At 38.7% G+C, this 26,213-nt stretch overlaps 1 protein-coding gene across 1 annotated transcript; it reads left to right on the top strand.

Moving 5' to 3' along the window:
- LOC109846195 (30S ribosomal protein S6 alpha, chloroplastic) lies at positions 628 to 25,129 on the top strand. The gene is given in 4 exon segments (XM_020415417.1): positions 628 to 922; positions 21,939 to 22,117; positions 22,119 to 22,197; positions 24,656 to 25,129. Coding segments are annotated over 4 exon segments (786 nt in total). The 3' UTR covers positions 24,889 to 25,129.

Below are 26,213 nucleotides of genomic sequence, written 5' to 3'. Positions count from 1 at the left end.
CCATCTCGACGTCTTAACATGCATCTTAACATTGATGTTATGGCTCATTCAGAGAAGATTTCCAAACAACCTTTACCCCTTAATGATCAAAGTGATTGGGCAGGGTGGTCCACCATTGTCACCAATGCCTTGCGTGGCATTAGTTTGCTTGATCATCTCACCAGTACGGGACCAGTTCCACCATCCATCAGCACTATTGCTTCATCTAGTATTATTGCATCTGGCAGTGGAGATGTTAATTTTTAGACTGCTCGTGCTCTCTATGTCAAGGAGAGTTCAGACTGGCAATTACAGAAATTTCGTGTCATGGATTATCTCACTCGTTGTGTTGGCTCTGGTCTCACTGTCGAGATTGGTTCACTTTTCTCTGCTCGAGCCATGTGGACTCGCCTCACTGAGCGTTTTATTGAGTGCTCCAGTGCACGGGAGGCATATATTCTACAACGCATTGCTCTACAACGCAGAGGTAGTTCCTCTTTGTAGTCTCATTTTGAACAAATGTAAGCTTTTTGGATAGAATTACGCTCCATGCTTCCTGGACGTAACTCCACATATGAAGACTGGCTAGCCTGGTATGAACGATATGAGGTGCATCAACTGTTTCAGTTCCTTCCTGAATATTTAACTATGGTTGATCAACTACTTCATCAACCTCAATTTCTGACTTTGGCCTTAGTTGTAGCAGCTCTCATTGCTTTTGAGACCCGGCAGCAGATAGCACAACTTAATTTGTCAACAAACAATCCTACCTCTTCACTCGAGACTGTTCTGTCTGTATCTATCACTGCTCCTGCTATGAATCATACTTCTCTACAGGCTCCCTCTCTACAGACTCGATCTAAGATCTCTTGCAAATATTGCAAGAAGGAAGGACATCGCATTAAGACATGCTTGAAGCATCATCCTGACTTACGTTCCTCAGGTACTAGTCGTGGTCGACGACCCCCTCAGTCTTAACCCTCTCGTACACCAGGATTGCTGGCCAATGCTATACCTTCTACTACTTCAAACTCTACTATTCAAGCTATTGAAAGTCTTCACCGTCAACTTGATGCTTTTAAACATATTACCTCTACATCCACCGCACAACCCTCTGGTATTCATTTTTCTGGTTATTTAGCTAATCCTTCGGTCTCTGGTATGAATGATCTCTAGATATTTGACTCAGGTTGTTCCTTTCATATGACTTGTAATGCCTCACTTTTATCCTGTCTTCACTTCATCTTCTCTTCCCCCTATCTACACAGTTGCTGGACAACCATTGTCCATCACTATGAATGACTCTATTACCCCCACAAAATAATCTATCTGGACATCTAACACTTGGTCCCGTCTATGTGGCTCCTCAGCTGTACTTGAATTTAATTTCTATTAGCTCTTTATATATGGCTGCCATGTTTTTCTCATTTTCTTTTGATACTTGTATTGTGTAGGATCTACAGATGGGTAAGACAGTTGGGGCGGGTCGTAGGAGGCACAAGCTGTATTTTCTAGAATATCTTCATCTTCCAGAGTCCATACGCCCACGTTCTCTTGTTGCTTCTGTTTGTTCGTCAAAACCCTCTACCTCTCTTTCTGCTAATTTGTGGCATAGACGACTTAGTCATGTGTCTAATAAAAGGTTGGAGAGTCATATTCAGTCTGGAGTACTTGGTTTTGTATCATCTAGTTCTAGTATTAAGTCATGTACTGGTTGTAAATTGGCTAAATTCACTGCTTTACCATTTAAAATGAGTACATCTGTATCCACTTCCTTATTTGATTTAGTACATTCTGATATTTAGTGGCCAACTCCTTTTCCTTCTTCATCTGGCTACTTATATTATGTTAGTTTTATCGATGATTTCTCCTATTTTATATGGGTTTACCTACTTAAGAATCACTCTGATGTACTTACTGCTTATCAAGCCTTCACTGCTATGATTTTCACTCAATGACAATCTCGTATTAAAGTTTTTTATTCTGATTGTGCCAAAGAGTGCCTATCCTCTACTATGCGCTCTATCATGTCCTCTCATGGGGCTATCTATCAATAGTCATGTCCCTACACTTAAGAAAAAAATAATGTTGCTGAACGCAAACATGATCATATCCTCAATCCCTCTCAATCCATGCTTATTTCTTACTTGGTTCCTCGTCATTTCTGGGCTAATGCTATTCTCATCGTGACTCATGCCATTAATATCACTCCATCTAGCTCTCTTTTCGGTGCTACTCCTTATAGTCATGTTTATACTCATCCTCCCCGTTATGATCTAGTCCGTATTTTTGGTTATCGATGTTTTGTTCTTCTGCCATCTCACAAATATGATAAATTGTCTCCCAGAGCTATTTCTTATGTCTATTTAGGAATTAATTCAGAACATCAAAGTTATCGTTGTTATGATCCCGTAACTCATCGAGTTCATATATCTCGTCATGTTCAGTTCGAAGAGGATTCTCCATATTATTCTGCTTCTGATCATATATCTCGTCATGTTCAGTTCGAAGAGGATTCTCCATATTATTCTGCTTCTGATGACTTTAATTTCATCCACTCTACTGATCATGCTTCCCCGTCAGGATTCTCCATATTATTCTGCTTCTGATGACTTTAATTTCATCCACTCTACTGATCATGCTTCCCCGTCAGCTGCATCACCCACTTCTTCACCTTAGTTTTTCTTTCGAGATCTCCTTGACATCTCTTAATATCCTTTTGTTGACTCTTCCTCACCCGAGCCTTCTCTTATACCATCTGATCCCTATCCTATTGACATAACTCTCACTCTAGAACATACTGTTGATCTCCATGCACCTGCGCTAACATCTCCCCTGCCTGAGGTTCCTCTTGCTCTTCGTCGAGGCAAATGCCCACATGTCATGCCTGCCATGTATGCTTCGGTTACTTCTTATTCACATATCTTTCATAACTTTCTTGCTTCCATTCATACTACCCTTGAGCCAAAGTCCTTTCAAGAGGCAGTTTAAATTCTAGAGTGGTGATAGGCTATGGCTGAGGAATTTAAGCCTTTCAGCAGACTCATACCTGGGATGTTGTTCCCTATCCTCTTGGGATCTCTCTTGTTAGCAGTAAATGAGTTTATAAGGTCAAGTTTCATCCTGATAGCACCATTGAACGTCGAAAAGCTCTTTTAGTGGCTCAAGGTTTTACTCAGCAACAAAGTATTGATTATGAGGAGATATTTACTCCTGTTGCTCGGATACCTACCATTCGTACTCTACTTACAATTGCTTCTGCTCATCGTTGGCCCTTATACCAGATGGATGTCAAAAATACTTTTCTTCATGGCTCTTTATCTGAGATAGTATATATGTAACCGCCTCTAGGGTCCAATATTCCCCAAGACATGTAAATCTCCTGTGCCGTGCTATTTATGATCTAAAGCAGGCACCCCACGCTTGGTTTGAGTATTTTCATGATGTCATGCTCAAGGTGGGCTTTATGGAAAGTCATCAAGATACTTCTCTATTTGTTCACACTACATTGTGTGGCAGAGTTTTATTACTTATCTATGTAGGTGATATGATCATTACAGGTAATGATGTGGCTGGTATACAGTACGCAAAATCTTAGTTGTAACAACAGTTCTACATGAAAGATCTTGGATCTCTTCGTTATTTTCTTGGTCTAGAAATTTCTCAAGACCCGCGGGGTGTACTACTGTCTCAACATAAGTATCTTTCGGATATTCTAGATAGAACTGATCTAACTGATGATGCAACTGTCGGTACTCCACTCCAACATATTATCGAACTTCTCTCTACTGATGGTGAGCCTCTATCTGATCCTACCCGATATCAACATCTTGTTGGTCAGTTGGTCTATCTGTGCATCTCTCGACTAGATATCTCTCATGTTGTTAGCATTGTCAGTCAATTTGTTAGTGGCCCACGTTCTGTTCACTATGTTGCCTTATTATGTATTCTTCGGTATCTGTTTGGTGGAAATTTTGTAGTAAAAAGAAAAATTGAAAGAAACATATTTGATTTGTATTCTCTCAATCTCAATTATAATTTAGAATTTCGATTACAAAAGAGAGGAGAATTGATCTGAATTCTCCCATTTGTTTAGTTCTGGGTTCTTCACGATGGCGATGAAGTGCCTCCCTCGAATGCTCGCGTCGATTTTTCCCTCCGTTGATGATCTGCACGTCTTGATTTAGTGGAACGATATCTCCTCCTCACGATTTGATGCTATGGAGAACTTGTAAGGCAAGTTTGAAACTCTTAATGAGTTGATAACTCTGAATGAGTTTGAAACTCTATGGAAGAGTTGATTTAACTGAAAGTCGGCTATAAGCTAAGGATGAAGAAGCTCTTGTTGCCGATCTCTAAAGCTCCAGATGAAGGATGAAGGATCTTCTTTGTTGCCAAGCCCCCAGGATCAAAAGATCAAAGAGGAGGTGCTGTTTGCTGCTCTTTTCAGATCCGAAAATGTTCAAGGATCCTAAGATAATCCGCCAGCCCAAAGGAGCCCTCAACTCAGTTGAGTTTACTCGTTTTTATAAGGGATTAAGGGGGTGTAACTGCCCCTTAAATCACTCCTAAGTGGGGTGTAACCATCCCCAAATCGTGGGAAACAGTTTTGGAACCATTCAGCTCATGTTGAATGAGTCAAACAGCGCCCAAGTTGGCATTTAGGACCCTAAGGCCGTGTTTTAGACTGAAGACGCAGAGTTGGGGCCCCGTTGGATGTTGAAAAACACGAAGGTGAAGTGTTTTAGACTGGAGACGCGGAGTTAGGCTCCCGCTGGATGTTGAAAAACACGAGGGCCGCCCGCGTTTTGTTTGATGAGGTTTAGAAACGCGGTGGTTGCCTACGTTTTAAGAACTAAAACGCGAAGGTGAATTCTGCGTTTTAGAATGAGCTAATGACTTATAACTTCTTTTGTAGAGCATTGTAAAGACCATTGTTGAGTGAACTTCGCCTTGGCTACTCGAAAATATAAGAGTTATCAGATTGTAACTCCCGATGTTGATTGTGAAGGCTGTTGAACTAGAGCTTTCATCGGTTGTTTTGATTGTGAAGGCTGTTGAACTAGAGCTTTCATCGGTTGTTGTGAAGGTCGTCAGATTGTAACCTTCATCGATCTACGTGAAAGTCTTGGTTGTTGTGAAGGTCGTCAGATTGTAACCTTCATCGATCTACGTGAAAGTCTTTAAATTATAGCCTTCTAGAAGTCGTCAGATTATAACTTCCATCATCGATGTTTGATGGGGGATCAACTATCTATTATGATTTTTAGATAGCCTATAGAACCCCCTCTAAAGTTTTTAAAAGTTCGCGGTTGACTGAGACGAATTATCGGAATACTTTGGATCTTAACTCTAATCTTGAAGCTGTTGATTCCTTATCGTAAAGGAGTCGTTCTCTGCACTCGCTTCAAAGGCATCTTGGTTGAAGGGATTTACCACACAAGACCTGTGTGAAGGTATGCGTCATAATCCTCCTTCTGGAATATGGGGGTGGACCCCTGTATTTTGAACTTGAGGCGCGGGTCTCACCCTTGTATTTTGAATGTGGAACACGGGTGTGACCTTGGCATTTTGGTGTTTGCAACGCGGGTCTGACCTTGGCGTTTCGACTTGAGACGCGGAGGTGGCTCTCATGCATTTTTTAACTAAGTCTTTGAGACTTGTCTTTAGCTCATCTGTTTCAAATCTCGGGTCACATCCATTAAGCTGATGAGCCTATAAACATGCATAGGATTTTTGGCAAACCCTCAGCTATCAACGGATTTGATAAGCCTTTACCGACTACCATGTGGTGTTAACGTGACAGGAATTTGTGTTGCGATTGGAGCAACTTTAAGAACTTATCATCCTATTGAAGAGGATTGATAAGTTGATTTGTCAGAGGTGTGGTGTTAACATGATGGGAATTTGTTGTGATCGGAGCAACTTTGTGGATTTATCATCCTATTGGAGAGGATTTATAAGTTAATTTGTCAGAGGTGTGGTGTTAACATGACGGGAATTTGTTGCGATCGGAGCAACATTAAGGACATATTGCTCTATTGACGAGATTCGATAAGTTAATTGTCAGAGGTTTGGTATTAACATGACGGGAATTTGTTACGATCGAAGCAACTTTGTGTACTTATCATCCTATTAAAGATGATTGATAAGTTGATTTGTCAGAGGTGTGATATGAACATGACAGGAATTTATACTTGTGACTTGCACAAGATTTTGGGAATTAGCGTCTTTGCTGGGAAAACTTGCTAGGTGAGTTTATCACCAGAAGCGATGAATTTTTATACTTGTAATTTGAATAAGATTTTAAAGACTTAGTGTCTTGCTGGGGAAGGTTGCGATTTGAGCAATTTTAAAGACCTATCTTCCTATTATCAAGGATTGATAAGTTGATTGTTGTCAGAAGTATATTGTTAACGTGATAAATTGGGAGTGATGCAAACTAAATTCATACTCCATGGGGGTGATGATCGTCAGAAGTATAATGTTAATTCAACGATGTGAAAGATTTGTTACTCTTAATCCAATAGATTCCAAGTAACTAACCCCCAGTCTTGATTAAGACTTAGCAGGGGAATAAAAAGATGTAGATAAGGCACATCGCCTAATAGGGCACTATCCATGAAGTCGGAATAGAGGCACATCACCTGGTAGGTCATTATCTGATGAGTTTGACTATCAGAGGTAACTGTTAATGTGATAGTTTTATGGACCTGCCATCCTATTGAAGAAGATTAGCAAGTTGATGGACTATCAGAAGTAATTATTAAGTGATAGTTTTATGGACCCGCCATCCTGCTTGAAGAGGATTGGTGGGGAGAATTTAGAGGAAAACAGACTATCAGAGGTGATCATTAACGTGATAGTTTTGGTGGACCCGCCATCCTGATTGAAGAGGATTAGTGGGGGAATTTGGAAGAAAACAGACTATCAGAGGTGATCATTAACGTGATAAATTTGGTAGACTTCATGGTTGACAGAGATATTCTATTGAACATGACAACTCAGAAAATTTATTATTCATAATCCAATGAACTACAAATAAACCAACCCCCAGTCTTGAATAAGTACAGGGGAAAAAGGATAGACATGACACATCGCCTAGTGGACCACTATCTAACGAGTTTGACTATCAAAGGTAATTGTTAACATGATAGTTATTGGACCCACCATCCTACTAAAGAGGATTGACTTTAGTGACCGTAGTATCTTCCCCTTCTGACTGAGAAGATTGTCTTGGTCCGATTGCTCAGGTTGATCCTGCCTACTTTGTTCTTCATCTTTTATCCTGGCAATAATCTTTTGAGCATGTTCACGTTGAGAGATTAGTTGTCTCTAGGAATGATATTCTGCAACTCTTATTTGTACTAGAAGATCGGTATGCAAGTTGTGTCGACAGGTCTCCACTAAGGTAGACTGTGTCATACTTGTCGGACATCGTAGAGCCATGTTTCGAAACCTTTTGACGAAGGCTTTGACAGACTCCCTCTTCTTCTGTTGTCGGACATCGTAGAGCCATGTTTCGAAACCTTTTGACGAAGGCTTTGACAGACTCCCTCTTCTTCTGCTTAGTGGCGAGAAGGGTATGGATGGAGACTTCTGTATCATCTTCAAAGAATCTTGATAGGAAGAGTCTCTCTAGATCCACCCATTTTTTGATACATCCGGCATACAGTTTCCTGAACCATTCAAAGGCAACTCCCTTGAGAGTGCCAATGAATAATCGAGCCAGTATGATGTCGTTTGATATCACATTTCTAGTCTGCGACTTAAAATGATAGATATGTTAGTTCGGTGATCCCATACCGTCGAAGGTTTGTAGCGTCGGGACCTCGAATTTTGGAGGATAAGAGGCCGCATCACATTCGACAGGATAGGGCATGACAACTCCCTCGTCTTAGAGCTCACTTTTGTTAGCAATGTCATTAAGGCGGTCTTCCAATTCTTTTATTTTGGCAGATTAGAGATTTTGTTCGTTCTTAGTCTCTCTTCCTTCATCAGAGGAAGATTCCAGGCTGTGGGCTTCTTGGTCAGAAGCAGCATCATCAACCGCTTTCCCCTTCCCTTTGCTTGTGTGAAGTCAGGATGAAGACGCTTTTCCTCTCCGGGAAGATTCTTGCCTAGGTGGCGAATCTGTCTTCTGAGAGTTAGCATTGTCTGCGACGATTTGAGTCAACAGGGCCATGAGTTCATTGAGGGTCTTCTGCTATGATTTGAGCATGACATCCTGCTCAGCAACCCTCTTTGAGAGATCTTTAGAATTTTCTGCCATGTGGACGAAGCTCTCATGTTCAATGAAGGAACTTGATGATTGAGACTCCGTAATGGCTGAGTGTTCATCGTTGGAATTGGTTCTTCTGACTAGCCTCCGATAGTTGATAGGGGGAATGGCTCCTGTTCGCGTTCGAGTGCATTGGTAGATTCCTTCAAAATCATCAGCGATTTCTCTGACGGTCGGTGAATGACTTGTCTCAGAGTCATTGGAGCTAGGACCTGAGGCTTTCCCTCTACCGATCACATTGATAGGGACTCCAAAATACTCGGTCTCTAGGGACTTCTTCCTGTGCGAACGTCGTCATTGGTTGGGCAAAGCAACGTTCATTAATTGGTCGAACACCAATGGTTTGGCCGCATATGAGCAGCATTGACATCCTGAGAGGACCGCAGGAATCAGTCGTTCACATTGGAATGAATGAATGTCTTGTTGCATCGGTCTTTCTCTCGATATGAACTCTCTCAAGTCTGTCGTAAAGACTCGAGAATTACTCACTGAACGTGAGATTTGAATTGGAACCCCCGGTCTATGATTGGACAGGATTGGCTCTTGGTGAACATGGATCTGGTTGAGATGCCTTGAATCCATGAACTTCTTATATCCGCCCCTTAATCTAGTCGCGCTACGCAGAGTATTCAGATGTCTCGCTGATGAAACGTAGTTCTGAGGTTTGCGTTTTGCTGATGAAATGCAGTCTTGAAGTTTGCATTTTGGTTCTAAAATGCATACGCGAGAGTTGCATTCAGTTTGTGAAATGCACTCCTGAGAGTTGTGTTTTGGTTCTGGGATGCACTCCTGAGAGCTGCGTTCTGCCAAATCAACGTGATTTTGAGGTTTGCATTTTGATGTTGGAACGCGCCTCTGAGGGTTGCGTTTTATTTGGGAAACACACCCCTGAGGGCTGCGTTTAGCTTGGCTTATGCAGAGCTCATGTTGAGGCTCACAAACACGGAGCTCACGTTAATCGGAGGATCGGATTTTTTGGAGTTGTACCGAAGCTAAGTCCTCTCCTTTAGAGAGGGGACTGTATGAACAGTGTAATCCCCAAGGAAGATAGTCCTTCGATGAGTCGGCCACAACTGGAACTTTAGTCTCCTTAGAAACTTTGTGGATCTTATGCATAGCCTTGGGGCCAAGGGACCCGGAGGAGAGGGCCTCCTCAAACTTAGCTTGATCGAACTTGATGATCAGATTTTCAATGGTCGTTCCAATGAGCATGACGTAGGATTGCGCTACCACTTCTTCGTCAGAGAAGCTAGTCCTCAGCAGAGTCGCCATCTTTTGTTTGGTGGAAATTTTACAGTAAAAAGAAAAATTAAAAGAAATATATTTGATTTGTATTCTCTCAATCTCAATTATAATTTGGAATTTCGATTACAAAAGAGAGAAGAATTGATCTGAATTATCCCCTTTGTTTAGTTCTGGGTTCTTCACGGTGGCGATGAAGTGCCTCCCTCAAATGCTCGCATCGATTTTACCCTCCGTTGATGATCTGCACGTCTTGATTCAGTGGAACGATATCTCCTCCTCACAATTTGACGCTATGGAGAACTTGCAAGGCAAGTTTGAAACTCTTAATGAGTTGATAACTCTGAATGAGTTTGAAACTCTATGGAAGAGTTGATTTAACTAAAAGTCGGCTATAAGCTAAGGATGAAGAAGCTCTTGTTGCCGATCTCCAAAGCTCCAGCCGAAGGATGAAGGATCTTCTTTGCTGCCAAGCCCCCAAGATCAAAAGATCAAAGAGGAGGTGTTGTTTGCTGCTCTTTTCAGATCCGAAAATGTTCAAGGATCCCAAGATAATCTGCCAGCCCAAAGGAGCCCTCAACTCAGTTGAGTTTACTCGTTTTTATAGGGGATTAAGGGGGTGTAACTACCCCTTAAATCACTCCTAAGTGGGGTGTAACCGCCCCTAAATCGTGGGAAACGGTTTTGGAACCGTTCAGCTCATGTTGAATGAGTCAAACAACGCCCAAGTTGGCGTTCAGGACCCTAAGGCCGTGTTTTAGACTGGAGACGCGGAGTTGGTCCCCCGCTGGATGTTGAAAAACACGAAGGTGAAGCGTTTTAGACTAGAGACGCAGAGTTGGGCTCCCGCTGGATGTTGAAAAATGCAAGAGCCACCCGTGTTTTGTTTGATGAGGTTTGGAAACGCAGGGGTTGCCTTCGTTTCAAGAACTGAAACGCGAAGGTGAATTTCGCGTTTTAGAAGGAGCTAATGACTTATAACTTCTTCTGTAGAGCGTTGTAAAGACCATTGTTGAGTGATCTTCTTCTAGGCTGCTCAAAAATATGAGAGTTGTCAGATTGTAACTCCCGATGTTGATTGTGAAGGCTGTTGAACTAGAGCTTTCATCGGTTGTTGTGAAGGTCGTCAAATTATAACCTTCATCGATCTACGTGAAAGTCTTCAAATTATAGCATTCTGGAAGTCGTCAGATTATAACTTCCATCATCGGTGTTTGATGGGGGATCAACTATCTATTATGATTTTTAGATAGCCTACAGTATCTCCAGGGTACTAGCACTCGCTCTCTTCTGTTTCCTGCTACATCCAAGTTAGAGCTTTGTGTATATTCTGACGCTGATTAAGCTAGTGATCCCATTACCAGGAAGGTCTACCACATGTTATTGTATATTTTTTTGTGATTCGCTTATTTCCTGACGGAGTAAGAAACAAGATGTTATTGCTCTTTTAAGTACCGAGGTAGAGTATTGTGCAATGTCTTTTACAGCTAAAGAGATTATTCATCTTCGTTGCCTTCTTAATGATTTCGGTATTTCTGTTGAGACTCCTACTCCTCTGTATTGTGATAATAAGAGTATCATCCAGATTGCTAATAATCCAGTATTTTATGAGAGGACCAAACATATTGAGATCGATGCTCATTTTATCCATCAACAAGTTATCAAGGACAAGACAATTCTACTTCCTTATTTCTTATCTGCTGATGAGCTTGCAGATTTCTTCACAAAGGCCTTACATGTTCATCGGTTTCAGTTTCTTGTACGCAAACTCATTTTGTTTGATCCAACATGATAGTGTATTGTAATGGGTTTTAGTACCATATTGGTTGTGAGAACACACATCATCCTCCTCTACTTGTATAAATATATGTGTACTCTCAATATTCAACTCAAGGAAAATTTACCCAAGACTCTCTCTTGTTGGCCTTCTTGTTTTGATGATGTTTAACAAACAATTTATAACTAATGTTGTTTGTCTAGTGCTTGTATTATCTATTCATTGTAGACAAACAACGTTGTTGGAGGATGGATGGATTGCGCCATAACGATCATATCAAATGGAGGTTGGCGGAATTGTGGAGTGAAGCATCGTACAATTCAAGTTCAAGATCCAAGTTTAGCTTCATCCGCAACGTGTACCAAGTCAAGCTTATTGAAGATCAAGATCAAGCTTGGGTAACTTAGTATAGGTTTTATATTATGTGTGTTAAGTACGTTAAGCTCAATATCTAAACACACACATTTATTGGTTTCTTCGTATATATATATAGTTATATATATATACATAAGTTTTGGTTTCTATGCATATATATAGTTATATATATACATACATGTGTTTTGGTTTTTATGATATTACATACTCTATTGTGTTTTAGTACTTATTGCATAGAATATGTAATTTTGTGAAAATATTGTCTTATTAGTTTATAGACTTCATATTAGTTTATATATGTTTTACTAAGTCTATAAAAATATTTCACAAAGTTTTAAAAGTTGGTTTATGTCAAAACATCAAAATTCAAGCATCTCATATTTTCATGTTTTGGACTAGTTTGTAAAATGAGTCGACCGAGAGCTCCATCGGTCGACCGCACCGGTCGACCGACGATATTCCAGAACTGTTTCTTCGTGTTTTTGCTCTCCGTCGGTCGACCGACGAAATTTCCGGTCGACCGACAATAGATCCGTTGGCTTCTAACGGCTATTTTTCTGAGCTGTTTGCGGGCTGTTTTTGTCTTTTGGCTTGGGGTTTTTGACTGAGATTTAGAGTGGGTATAAATACCCTATTGCTATTCTTTTTCAACCAAGCTAAGAAGTTTTTAAACAAGTTTTAAACAAGGGTTTAAGTGTGTTTAAGGGTTTGTTTTGTTTGTGAAGAAGTTTTCACAAGTGGAGGAGATCATCTTCTTGTTTGGGCTTCAATCTCCATCTCTCCATCTTGTTATTCAGAGAAGAATTTCTAAACTCAATTCTAGCTATTTATTATTTTGTTTATAATTTCTATATGCTAGATTTTAATTGAGTTTAGTTTTGATTTTGATTTCACTCATTGTTTACACACACCCACTTGAGCTTATTGTATTTGCATTCATAATATATTAGGGTTGTGAGAGTTGCAACATTGAGTGTGGGCTTTTATTATGTTCTTATCCATATTAGAGAACAATTTATATTTGTTACATTGTGAGATTGTTAGGTTTTCGGTGAGCTAGAAACCGAGTGTGTTGTGAAGTTTTCGGTGAACTAGAAAACCGATTGTGAGGAGTGACGTTGATCGGTGAGCGTTGAAAACCGATACTGTGAGGTGTAAACGTTATTCGGGTGAACGTAGAAAACCCGGTTGTGATAGTGGATTTCTCCCCGGGAGTGGGGAGCGGAGACGTAGGACGGAAGGTCCGAACTCCGTGATCATATTGCTTGTTTGAGTTTGTCTTTGGCGTATTTGTTTTTGCATTTATCTTATATCGCCAATTGCGCATTACTCATTTATTTCATCCACTATCTTGTTTAGATTATTTACCCTTGTGTTGTTTATATATCCTTGCATATATCTCTATCATGTAGGATATATCTCATTGTTCATATTGCTTATCCTAGCTTATATTCTTGTTGTATTTCATACTTGCTAGGATAACTTATTAATTAGTTTTTATTGGCATTTAATCGGATTAGATTAGCATAAGACCCTAATCACCCCCTCTAGGGTCTAACATCTCTCTCTCTTACTTTAACACTTATCATCTAGCAAACCAAGTGCAAAACAGGCTTCTTTAAAAGATGCATAACAAGAAATTGTTCTCAAATCTTCAAAGTTTGAAGGACATTTAACTACATTTAGAAGTAACATTCAGAAAAAAATTTCTCCAGAGGCTAGATGTGCATATACTATTCTACGAATACTCTTTTTTTATGCAATGTCCAATATTTTTCATTATTTTTCCAAACAAATATTGATGGAAATTTTGCAAAAAAAATGTATGTATTAATAGGTCAATAAGAATTGTTTTACTAAAATATGATACTAAAAATGGTTCAAGCGCACTATGTTTGTCAATTGGATAAGTAGCTTCTGATAAAGCATGCTTAGCTGGATAGCTTGAGAGTTCAATTGTGTGCTAATGGAAAAATAATTACTGAAAAATGTGCAATTAATCTGACTATCTGCAGCTACTACTAAATTCAAAATTTACCAAACTATATTTTGGTACATAGATCTGTCGGTAACGTTCACCATGCATCAAACGGCATATTGATTAGATATTCAGAGCAAAAGTTATATCAGTTTTCCTAATTAATGACGCTCGGGAACATCTGCGTGCAGGATTTTAGTTGACCAGTCTGCAATTTTACCGACTCTCTGCAGCTATTACTAAAATCAAAATTTTTGAAATTATATACCACTTCATAGATCTATCAGTTAGGTTAACGGTGCATCAAATATATGGCACATCGATTGGATATGTGATGTAAAAGTCATAGCAATTTTCCTGACGACACAAAGATAATTCTGGGTGCATGAACTTACCTAGCCAGTTTGCTTATATGGATTTTATGGAGAGAATATGAAACTATGACTAAAACATATATAATACAATGTAGATATTGAGAATACTGAATTGCACTATTTGGTCAGTAAGATGAGTTATTACTAATTGTGCAAGTTAAAACGGATGGTTAGAAAGCTTAATTGAATCCTATTGGCACAATAATTTTCGTATAAGGTGCAATTTATATGGCTATCTGTAGCTATCTGTAAATTCAAAACTTACGAAACTATATGAAACTATATATCGATACATGGATCTGTCAGCTATATTTAAGATGCATCAAACGGCATATTGATTGGATATTTGGTACAAAAGTTATAGAAATTTTTCTATACCTTTTTTTTTTCCAAATTTGGCAGCTATAATCTCAAATCACTCAATTTGGATAGATTTCAAGTTAAAAATATGATTATCATGTGTTCAACTATACAGGTTACTGTCTAGCCATAAATTTACAATTAGAGTATGTAAACTTTAATATAGGAAAAGTACAATTGATAACAATAAATATAGGAAGTGTTAATTATCTGTTGAGTTGATAATTTACTGATATAATTATAGATGACAAATTAATACTCTATGAAACAACTAAAAATAAATTACTTGAAGAAGTAATTAAGATTTCTAGCTTCTTGATACATCTCATTTGCATCGAACCATGCTAAAAACTTTGTTTGCAATAAATATTGTCAATTAAAAACATCTTCTAAGCTGTCGTCGTCACCAAAAGTAATTGGTTGTTGATCATCCAGAAGATGAAACGGAAGCCTCTCTATAGCTGGAGTTCTGTAGTGGATATCGAATTGGAAGATTCTCTATACGGCTTTAGGCATATGAAGATATATCTACATTCCAAGTATTCCTTAATTTCATCGTAACATTCAATCTCATTAGATTTTTCTCCTTTGCTCTGCAGGATAAATGACCCATAACCTTTGTGGATGTACTTGTATAAATATTTAAGAGATCGTCCTCAGTTACACCACTCGGACATTTATGTGAGCTTGATAAGAAGTTTTTTTATTATATAGAACAACATATCTATTATCCAGCTCAACGTTGTTCCTTATAGGTACCGTTTGGCAAAGGGTTAAGTGAGGGGTTAAGGAGACTTAACCCCTTCTTAACCTGTCAAACACAACAAATCTATATAAGGGTTAAAATGAGTTAACCCTCCATAATTTGCCAAACATAAAAAATATAGAAGGGTTAAGTTAACCCCTCTAGAGGGGTTAAAATGAGTTAACCCCTCAAAATGAGGGGTTTACTAATACTCCTATTTAGATGGAATAAGAGTTAACCCTTCTAATTATAAAAAAATAGTCAAAATCATTGTTATTCCCAAACACTAAAACTAATCATAAGGGCTAAAATAAAACTTATTTAACGGGTTAATAATTTAGTCCTTCGGATTATCAAATGTGCTAAGTACATTAATCCTTCTCTTTAACCCCTTTTCATTAACCCTTTGCCAAACGGGGCCACCACCGTAGCCATTACGTCTGTGATAAACTAGAAATCCATTATCATCTATTTTAGTATCCGAAACATATGACTTAGGAAAGTGCAAGGAACTGTGGAAATGATCTTCCACAAGGTCCGTAGATCATAAATTGATTGACGGCTTCATAGTCAACTGGATCAGATTCTTTTTAGGAATTTCAGCTGATATAAAATCTATTAATATTGCTTGCTGTAGGAATCTTGTATTTTGATGTCAACCATACAAGAATATGTGCACGCGGGAGTCCTCTTTTTTCTGAAATTTAACTGTATAAATAGCTGAAGTGGAGAAACGTGAAACTATATAAATATAGTTTCGATCTTGTGATGATTTGACAAGTAAAAACTATTAATATAATTCAGAATTTTGAACTGTAATACATATATATATCATTGTATCTTAACAGCAAACTTGGACTATATATTTTTTATTATTTAATTTAAAATTTCATTGTCTGGAAGTAGTAAAGGGTGACAATGCTATATAGATTAATTCAATACTTTTGTTTTTCAAAAAGGAGAACATATATGCAAGATAGTCAAATAATAAGAAGTAATTAGATATACTTGCCATTGTTTTGCCGAAATGTTGTCCTTCCTATAATTCTTTCATCAAAGAATCTAGTTTTATTTTGTAAACCCGAGCAACTATATCAGGCTGATCTTCTGGTTTATTATTTCGAACATGCACAAAGGCTTCTTCAACTTCAGGCCATTTTGGATTTGAAGTAATTGTGACAAAAATATATGGATTACTAAGACTACGGCATAGGGCTATAGCATCTTGGTCATGTTGCATCATGTATTGAGGTCCACCCGTGAAGTTTCCAGGCAAAAATTTTCTTTTCTCGATTGTAGCTCCGTCATTGTCTCCTCTTGAAATGGCATTTTTAACTCCAAAATAGACATCCGTCCGTAGCTTAATTATGTTGGTTTGTTCTCAAAAAATGAAGATGCATGATCATGTTCTACACAACAGTAAGTATATATGAAGAACATGCTGTTGGAAAAGTTTACCTCCTTGCAGTAAAGTATGACATTCATCTTCTCACATCTGGAATCTGAATGCACAATATTTCTTCATTGATACAAACTTCCTTTATCATTTTTTGAAACGTAGTTGATTTGTAGCTTTGCTTTCTTCGTCGCATGATGCCTCTTTTGCTAAGTGGCATTTTAAGTTGAAAAGCATCCTCATCATAAGGGTTTTGCATCGCCATGAAAGATAGGTTCAAATTAGATGTACAAACGAGCCCCTCCTTTCTATGTTCAACACTAACATCTCGCTCCGTCGCAGTGACCCTAAATTTCCAACAATCAATCCAGCTATCTCATCTACAGTAGTTGTATTCTTCCATTAACCATTAGCACTATATATATACAGATTTTATGACCAGCTTCTAATCTTTTGTCTCAAATTGTTTGCACCAATATTTGACCATGCGGTATACTTTTACCAAAGTGCTGTTATGATCAAACATCTTCATTAAACCAGACACAATTATTGGCTGTAGCTGGTATTTTTATTAGTAGACTTCAAAAACTTAATTCTATTGTTAACCTCATTTTCAGTATCATATATATGAAGCTGTGAAAATTTGGGAACTTCTCCAATTACCGGCTTTAACGATCCAATTTTATGATGATTTTGCCCACCCAGTTTAAAGCAATATGGGCCCTTGCCTTTATTCACCTCTTCATCAATCTTTCCACTAATGGATGTAAATGCAAAAAAGGAATTATAATCTCCTATATTATCTCTAAACTCCTAATCATTCAATAGGTTGTCCAAATAATCCGGAGGCTTTTTAAGCAATGGTAATTTGACGGTCCCCCGTCTACAACAGATTGTAAATTTAGTTTTTTTGCTATTTTTTTCCTTTAATAGAACGTTCTTCTTATCACATCACAGCTCGATAATGAGGGCATTTAGAGTAGGACCTTCAAGATTCTGAACCTCATGAATACCTACAAAATTTATAAATTAGAATGTATACCGATCGATAATAAAATGGAAGACAATAATTCTATAATAAATAATTAATATATGATATTAAGGGAATGATAAATCATACATATTATTATATTATAGCAGCCTATATATTATACAAATGATTTCTTCTCCAACCTCTTCAAAGTCAAACCTTCTTCCCTTTTTCAGCATGACTTGGAACGCTTCTATCCATCTCATGTTCCTGAGCTTTTATCTCTTGATTCCATCTTTACTAGAGAAGAGATTAAGGCAGCGGTATTTGACCTTCATCCTCATAAATCCCGTGGGCCAGATGGTTTCTCTTTTCTTTTCTTTTAATCTTTTTGGGAAACGATTCAAGATGATCTTTTTAACTTCTTTTCTCACCTATACATGAATGCTTCCTCTCATCATAAATTCAACTTCTCCTTTCTTGCTCGTATTCTAGAATCTGATAATGCAAGTAGTACTAAAGATTTCAGACTTATAAGTGTTGCGTCCAGCGGAAGCGAACTCAATCCACAGCAAGTCGATAAGCAACACGAGAAGAACAATACGAGCACAATTCACAATAGAACGACCAAAGTCAACCACCAACACAGAGAATTTACATGCTTCGGCAAGTTGCCTACATTCACGGGGAGAGGATGGGAAGATTTCACTATATAAAGGAGAAATACAATGAGTTACAACTCTCTCAAACAATCAAAATAACTCTAACCAACAAGATCTCATTCCTTCACAATAATATCCCTCTCAAAGTGCCCAAAAGTCTCAAATTTCTTTGATAAAACCCCTAATAAAACGCGTTTCTATTTATATAAAACCCTAAACTGAACCAGACTGGGAAACCAATTCGGCTCATTGACCCGCTATCAGTCGACCGATGCTCCCCTATCTTCCCTATCGGTCGACCAGTAGGTCTCCATTAGTCGACCGATAAGGGTGCATCGGTCAACTATCCAGTGTGAGGTTTTAGCTCCTGCATTACTAGCTTTGATTTTCCTATAATTTGCACTGTATTTCAACAATTCTCCACCTCAGCCAAATATTCCTAAAACTGAGCCAACACCAACAAAAGCACCAATATGTTATCTCTTCAAATCCGGGTGCACTAATATGATTGCCTATGTACCCCCTCTCCTCAGGGATCAAGACGCTTGTAGTTCATCCAAATGGCCTCGACAGGCCTCAACAAGCACGAATCTGTAATAAGTTTCTACAATGATCGGACTTGTTGTTTTGGATCACCTTCGTGAGCATATATGCTGGATTGTCTTTTGTGTGAACCTTCATGAGCTCCACATCCCCATCTTTAAGAACATCTCGGACAAAGTGATAGCGAACGTCGATCTGCTTCGTCCTTGAATGATACACTTGATTCTTAGCCAAATAGATAGCACTCATGCTATCACAATGAATGGTGATAGATAGCTGTGAAACACTAAGGTCCTCCAAAAGTCCTCGAAGCTAAATTACCTCCTTAACAGCCTCCGTAATCACCATATACTCTACCTCTGTCGTCGACAAAGCAACTGTAGACTGCAAGGTTCATCTCCAACACACCAGAGCATGGGTCAAAGTAAACACATGCCTTTTTGTTGGAAAATTTATAATAAGAAAATAATGAAAGAATCATATTTGATTTTATTCTCTCTAACTGCTGAGAAAAAGAATGTTTACAACTCTCTCAAACTTAATTACAATTCAAATTTCCTGATTACAAAAGAGAAGAGAATCGATGGAGATCCTCCCCTTTGTTTAATTTTGGGTTCTTCACGGTGGCGATGGAGTGCCACCCTCGAATGCTCGTGTCGAGTTTGTTCTCTGTTGACGATCCGCACGTCTCAATTCACTGGAACAACTAACTTGTGTGGCAAGTTTGAAAAAGAACTCTTGACGAGTTTTATATAACTTGGAACGAGTTTAAACTCTTGTGAAAAGAGCTGTTTTAACTGAAAAAAAATCGGTTGATAAGCCAAGTGTTAAATCTCTGAAAATCTTCTGTTGCTGAAGATCGTTGCCTCAAGATCGCTTGGATGATCTGATCCAAAAAATCCTCCTCGAACTGCCTAGAAATTCCAGCCCTTAACTCAATTGAGTTTGTTGATATTTATAGGGGGATAAGGGGTGTAACTGACCCCTTAATCCGCTCCTAAGTGGGTGTGATTTCCTCAGATCGTGGGGAAAACGATTCTTAAACCGTTCGGCTCATGTTTGAATGAGTCAGACGCCCAGGTCGACGTTTGGGACCATAACTCTGCGTCTAAGGCTGGAGACGCAGAGTTGGGCGTCTGTTGGATGTTGAAAACACAAGGGCCGCCTGTGTTTTGAATTTTGAACGTAGGGATGAATTCTGCGTTTTAGAAGATTGTTGACTTGTAATCTCTTCTATAGAGCATTGCAAGACCATTGTTCAGTAATTTTCACTTCAACTACTTGGGGGTATGAGAGTCGTCAGATTGTAACTCTCACAGTTAATTGTGAAGGCTATTGAATCAGGGCTTTCATCAATCATCGTGAAGGTCGTCAAATTATAACCTTTCTCGATGTACGTAAAAATCCTCCAATTGCAGCTTTCATTTGTTGACATGAAAGTTGTCTGATTGTAACTTTCTTTGTCAAGATTATTGGTTGAGGTTTGATAGGGATCAACTATCTATTGTGATTTTTAGACAGCCTACAGAACCCCCTCAAAAGTTTTTGAAAGTTCGCGGTTGACTGGGACAAATTTTTGGAATACTTTGGATCCCAAAATTTTGTTGATTGATTGTTTACTCCGTCTGATTCAAAGACATCGCGAACCTGGTTGTCGGAATGTCAAAATTCCGCTTCCTTAAACAAGATAACTTTTGTGCCTTGATGATAATGACCTTAGTCAAACAAGCTAAAGCCCAAGGTATCGTTGTTAAACCAAACAAGGTAACTTTTGTATCTTGATGACGATGACCTTAGTCAAACAAGCTAAAGCCCAAGTCATCTCGGTCAATGCAACAAGAGCGATAGTGACAGCGAATTTATGTGGATCCTTGAGATGCTCCTCCAACTTGTATGGAGGTGCATTCAATGTCCAAAAGATTTTGTAGGCATTGACGAACACTCGACGCGCAGCTGCGGGCGTTAAGTAATAAGAGAGCAGATGATAACGAAGCCACCAAAGAAGCATTAGTTATAAACTTGTCAACGAGGTCTTCTTCAGTGAGGTTGATCATCTTTTGGCTTTGTTGATTGTGAGTGGGAAATATGAAGAGAAAGTGGTTCGGAGTTGAATACAAAAGCCCTCATCCCCTTACCTTAGGCAACACATTTCCCCTTTATAGTGGACTAGAGGGCCAATTAGATAACTTTGGCCGAGTCCAGCTGGCGGTCCAGTCATCACCTACTTCACAGGTGTCAGCTGTTGAAAGGAATGAGTCAGCTAGGTAATTAGTACGGGGATGACATCACATGTTTAATGCTAACTAGGTGTAATGAGTCATAAAGACTATAAGGGCTAGAGTAATGATGACTCTGACAGAGCATTTATGGCGAGGGAAGCTGTCTGTCGGTGGGAGATTCGAGGACATATTGCTTCTTCACTCGTCTGGTTGAGGGCCTAGAAACATCGCCTTTTTAGTTGGCTACTCTAGTTGTCGGCTAGGAACAGCTGGCCAAAATGTAGGTGCTCGTAGAGAGGATCTGGTGAGTTGGCCGATAAGTATCGTATTTTTAGTCAACCACGCAAGTTGTGCGCCTGTTGGGTCGGATACAAGGGCAGCTCGAGACACCTGGACACTAGTCGTGTCTTATTAGTCGTGGACGGGACACGTGTTGGCCCCCAAAAAATGTGGATTAACATTTGGTGAATCATTGTCATAGCACCGACTCTTAGTATTTTCCTATTTGTGATTGTTGTTGGCTTTTAAGTTGCGTAGATCATAAGTTGCGTAGATCATAGTAAACAGGGGATAAATCCCCAACAAGAGGGACCCAAAATTTAAACTAATTTTTTTTATTTTATTAAAATTAAAAAAAGACTTGACTATGTAAATTTTTTCATGTGAAGTTACAATCACAAACCGACCCAAAATTTAACTATACTCTGCCTTTATAGATTATTAGCTAAAGTGGATTATAACTCAAATCTGCCAAACATGCCCTTCCCCTTCCCTCACAATCACGAAATCCCCCAAAAGAGGGACCTCGTCAGTCGTCAGGAAAATAATTTTGTTTTCCCCATAACACCCTTTATCCCTCCGCATCCCTCAAAATCTCCTTATCCCCTTTTAACTCATGATGAAATCCCCACTCTCCAATTTCCCCCACTCCATGGCTTCCACCACTCCCCTCACCTTCTCCTCCTCCCTCTCTCTAACGCGACCCCAACGCCACCCTTTTTTTTTTCCCGCTCCCTCCCCATCTCCCGCTCCTTGAGAAACATCCCCTCCATCCGAGCTCTCACGCTCGATTTCTCCGGCCTCCTTCTTCGAGAGGGGAAGCGACGACGACGACAGCGGAGCCGTCGCCGACGGCCGGTCTTCCGGAACCTCCCGGCGGCGGCGGCGCGGCGCTCGAGAGAAGGAGGAGCCGCAGTGCCCACCGGGCCTGCGGCAGCTACGAGACCATGGCTGTTCTTCGCCCCGACATGACGAGGACGAGGCTCGCCCTCACCAGCGCACGAAGAGTAATCGTCAGTTTTACACTTTCAGCCAATTCTTGAATTGGTAGAGAGGGGGCTGTTGAGGAAATTTAACACCATGCTTGAATTTGCAGTGTTCTGTTTTTTTTTTTCTTCTTCTTCGAGGACCCATTTGCAGTTGATTTTTGCCATGTGCCTAGTTTCACCCCGTGTTCGATATTTCGTAGAGAGTCAATCTCCTCTATCATAGTAGCAAGGCGCAAGTAATCAAATTTGCACCCTGCATCTGTTTGAGCGTGTCATGAAGGAGGTTGAATTTGCCTTGTCTAGACTTTATTGTGGAGGATTACCATCACGCCAACTTGAACCTTCTTGCTTATTGTCAAATGTAGTATTAGCATACTACTTTCTCTGATGAAGCATCAAATTTTCAGTGAAATTTTTATCCCTACTAATAACAAATTTAGGTGGTTTTGAATCAGGACATCATAACATGTATCCATTCACCCTAGTAGCAGAACCAAGAAAGGCATCAGGCTCTCTCCAAAAGCATTTAGCTCAACTTCTTTGCTAATCCATTTTATTGTAGTTCTTCTTAACCATAAGATGTCGTAAAATGCCTTTGATCAAATGTCCTGAGCTGATTTCCATACCATTATAAATCCTGAGACACTTCACGTTCTTCCAGTCATGTTTTTTATTGTAACCTTTGACTCACTAAAGATAGCAAACACATCACTTTTTAAACTCCAAGAATAAATCCAAACTTTCCTTTAATAACCATCTATTAATGTTGAAAAGATGCCCAGCTCCACCTATGGATGGAACTTGAAAGAGACTCAAAGCATTTGAATGGATGTATGGAGATTGGAGAGTTTCTTTAGTCCTGTGGAAAGCTGATTAAAAAAAGCCATGCATTCTTTGCCAAAGATATGTTCCTCAAAAAGTCCAGTTTTCATTATCACATACAATACAGCAAGCCTCCTATTTGCTCAACAACCCAATACAGCAAACCTCCTATTTGCTCAACAGCCCATCCCCATGTCTTTCATACTCCTTAGTTGCATATGCCACAACTGAAAGAGTAGTATCTGAATTTAAACCTCCTAACAATGTTGATGCCAGAAAACTTGTCATGAACACAATGAAATAAGATTTCAATCCTGTTCCTCAAATTTGACATCAATATTCTATAAATACGTTGCATTAGATTAATTCCTTCTAGTAGACGTTTCCTGTGAATAATGATGAGGTACTGCTTCAAATGCAAGTTGTTTGTCAGGGATTTCAAACTAATAGAAGCTTTCCAATTTTTATCATACAATATTACAATATGCTGCAGTTTCTTCATCTGGTTGTCAGAAGCTTCATCTGCTAAACGACGCTTAATCGCACTACACATTACATCTCGACATCTCATCTTGAGACGTACATTCTCACAATTTATCCTTTCCAGTCAAACCTTCGATAAATCTTGCTGCATCAAGAGAGCCTTCACATCGAATCTTCATAAACTGAAGCTATTTTTTCTATTGAATTTCTCTACTTTGTACTAATACCCTCAATATGTCAAAAACCAAAACTTTTTTTTTCTTTTTGTTATTGAGGTGATATGTCAAACACTTTGCGAACAACTGATACTCTGATTAAGTTTTCTTTATAGCAAGGGTTATATTCAAATAGCATAGCAACTCAAAATAGAGAATACTACCACAAATAAGTTACTTTACTACACACTGATAATCTCCATCCTAACACGGATACAACATAATGATATCACCTTTTATCATTTTGTAGGATAGTTATAATTTCTGGGATCATTGTGATGTTGGAGAGTGCATAACGTTTTTGTCTTCTGGATACCTTCCTCTTTGTGCACTACATTACGCTGCTCTTAATTTCCCTAATGGAGATAGGACAGCATTAAATTTAGCGCCTTAGCTTAGTCTGTCACTCACTACAGATAATAATTATTTGACTTGTGTATCTGTATATTTGTTTACATCTGCCATAAACAATACAGGCATCTTATGTCACTTTGTTTATACAATTACTTTCTTAATCAAAGTTGCGAGAAGTTTCATTATATCGAAAACTGCATTCCTTTAACTATAGGGAAATCTTATTTCACTTTTTCTATACAATTATTTGCAAATAATTCTATCATCACATAAACAATGGCAAGTCCCCTAACAAGCATTTGAATTTTATGTTTGTATACTTTTGTTTACATCTGCCATAAACACTAGGGCCATCTTATTTCACTTTGTCTATACAATTATTTTCTTAATCCTTTTATTTTTTATTTTTTATTTATTAGATAACCATCTAGAAGGACCATGGAAGGCATATTAGAACCTCCCAACTGTAAGGGTTACCCACGGTTGGCTTTCTTAATCAATATTTAAAGACATAAAATATTAGTTTCACGTTTCGGACTATATATTTGAATAAAATTTGAGATTCATACTATTCTAAACTCTGATATGGTTGTTTTGTTTTACAGTTGCTAGTTGCTGGAGGCGGCATGTACATTGAGGTATTTAACCGTGGAGTGATCCCCCTCTCGTACAGTATAAAGAAGAAGAACAAAGCAGGAGAGACCAACACATACCTTGACGGCATTTACCTCCTATTCACATATTTTACCAAGCCTGAATCCATCGGTGTTCTTGAATTCAGACTCAACACTGATGATGATGTCATTCGGTCCTCTACCTTCAAGATTAGGAAGAGGAAATACTAGATGATAATACTTGTCGGTCCCATGTGTATCTCGCCGTTGATTTCTTTGATCGACAGCTTTTTTTATTCTTTTTGTTATGCTCTCTTAGAAAGAAGGAATTTACAATTTTAAGCTTTTCCTTGATGAAATTATGGATGCTGCAGCTTCTTGGGCATTATTGAAATAGCAGTCGCTTTTGTAATGATTCACCACAGTGTAGTTGGAAGCATTCATTGGTACTCTATAACCGCAGCCTTACACATTTTCGCTTTTTTTTTTTTGTTGTTGTTGTGGAGGATGGTATTTTTCGGGGGTTAAAATCATCTACTCACTTTTCAAACAATTGAGTAAGGTAAACAAAGCTTCTGTGAGTTCCTTTGTCCTCGCTATTAACTACTTCTCCGTTGGTGTTGCTTTAAGCTAGCCTTTGTTAGGAAAAAAAAACTTCCGATTAAAGTATATCATTGTTAAGCTTAGAGACCAAAATCTGGCAGAACAAGCATATGCTATATTCAACAAGAACTACTTGACCCTCGTGGAGGGTTAAACATTCCAGTGCGTTGGGGAGGTAGGAGAGAGAACCTGATAGTTTGGCGTTAATATTATTGTTATATACTAATAGGAATGATATCGATATTCTAAAAATGAATAATTTTTCACTTCAGCCCCATTTCAATTTTTTTTATTTAAATCGACCCTTTTTTTTATTTACTAAAACCGACCCGATTTTTTGATTAGTAGCCTAATCACCATCCTAAACAGTCGGGGTTGCCAACCCCGACTATTTAGGAGGGTGTTAAACCCTAATTAGAAGCCTTAAATCCTAAAAATTAATGTCCTAAATAGTTGGGGTTGCCAACCCCGACTGTTTAGGAAGGTGATTAAGCTGCTAATCAAAAAATCGGGTCGGTTTTGACAAATAAAAAAAAGGTCGATTTAAATAAAAAAAATTGAAATGGGACTGAAGTAAAAAATTGTTCTTCTAAAAATTGGAGTGAGATAAAAGAGAATTTTTACTAAAGGTTGGAGCTTTTGATTTGTCAACTTAGAGGGATCACATCTTTATTGAAAATGCTACTCTATACATCAGTGCCAATTAAGCAAAAGCAGTTGAAAACAAAAAAGATAATTCAGGGAAAGAAAATGCTGGTTCAGATTGTTAAGAGAGAAAATCAGAGAGTCTACATTTTCCTCATCCACAAGGGTTTATATAGGAATACATATGGGTAATAGGCTAATGGGTTAATAATGGGCCCTGACCCGATAACCCAAATACTAATTCTAACACTCCCCCTCAAACTGGAGCATATATATCAACCATACCCAGCTTGTTACATAGAATGGAA

This window comes from Asparagus officinalis, chromosome 6 (genome assembly GCF_001876935.1).
Source record: "Asparagus officinalis chromosome 6, Aspof.V1, whole genome shotgun sequence".
NCBI classification, from domain to species: Eukaryota; Viridiplantae; Streptophyta; class Magnoliopsida; order Asparagales; family Asparagaceae; genus Asparagus; species Asparagus officinalis.
The sequence above is the reverse complement of the archived record's forward strand: the minus strand, read 5'-3'. Positions and strand labels throughout refer to the sequence as shown.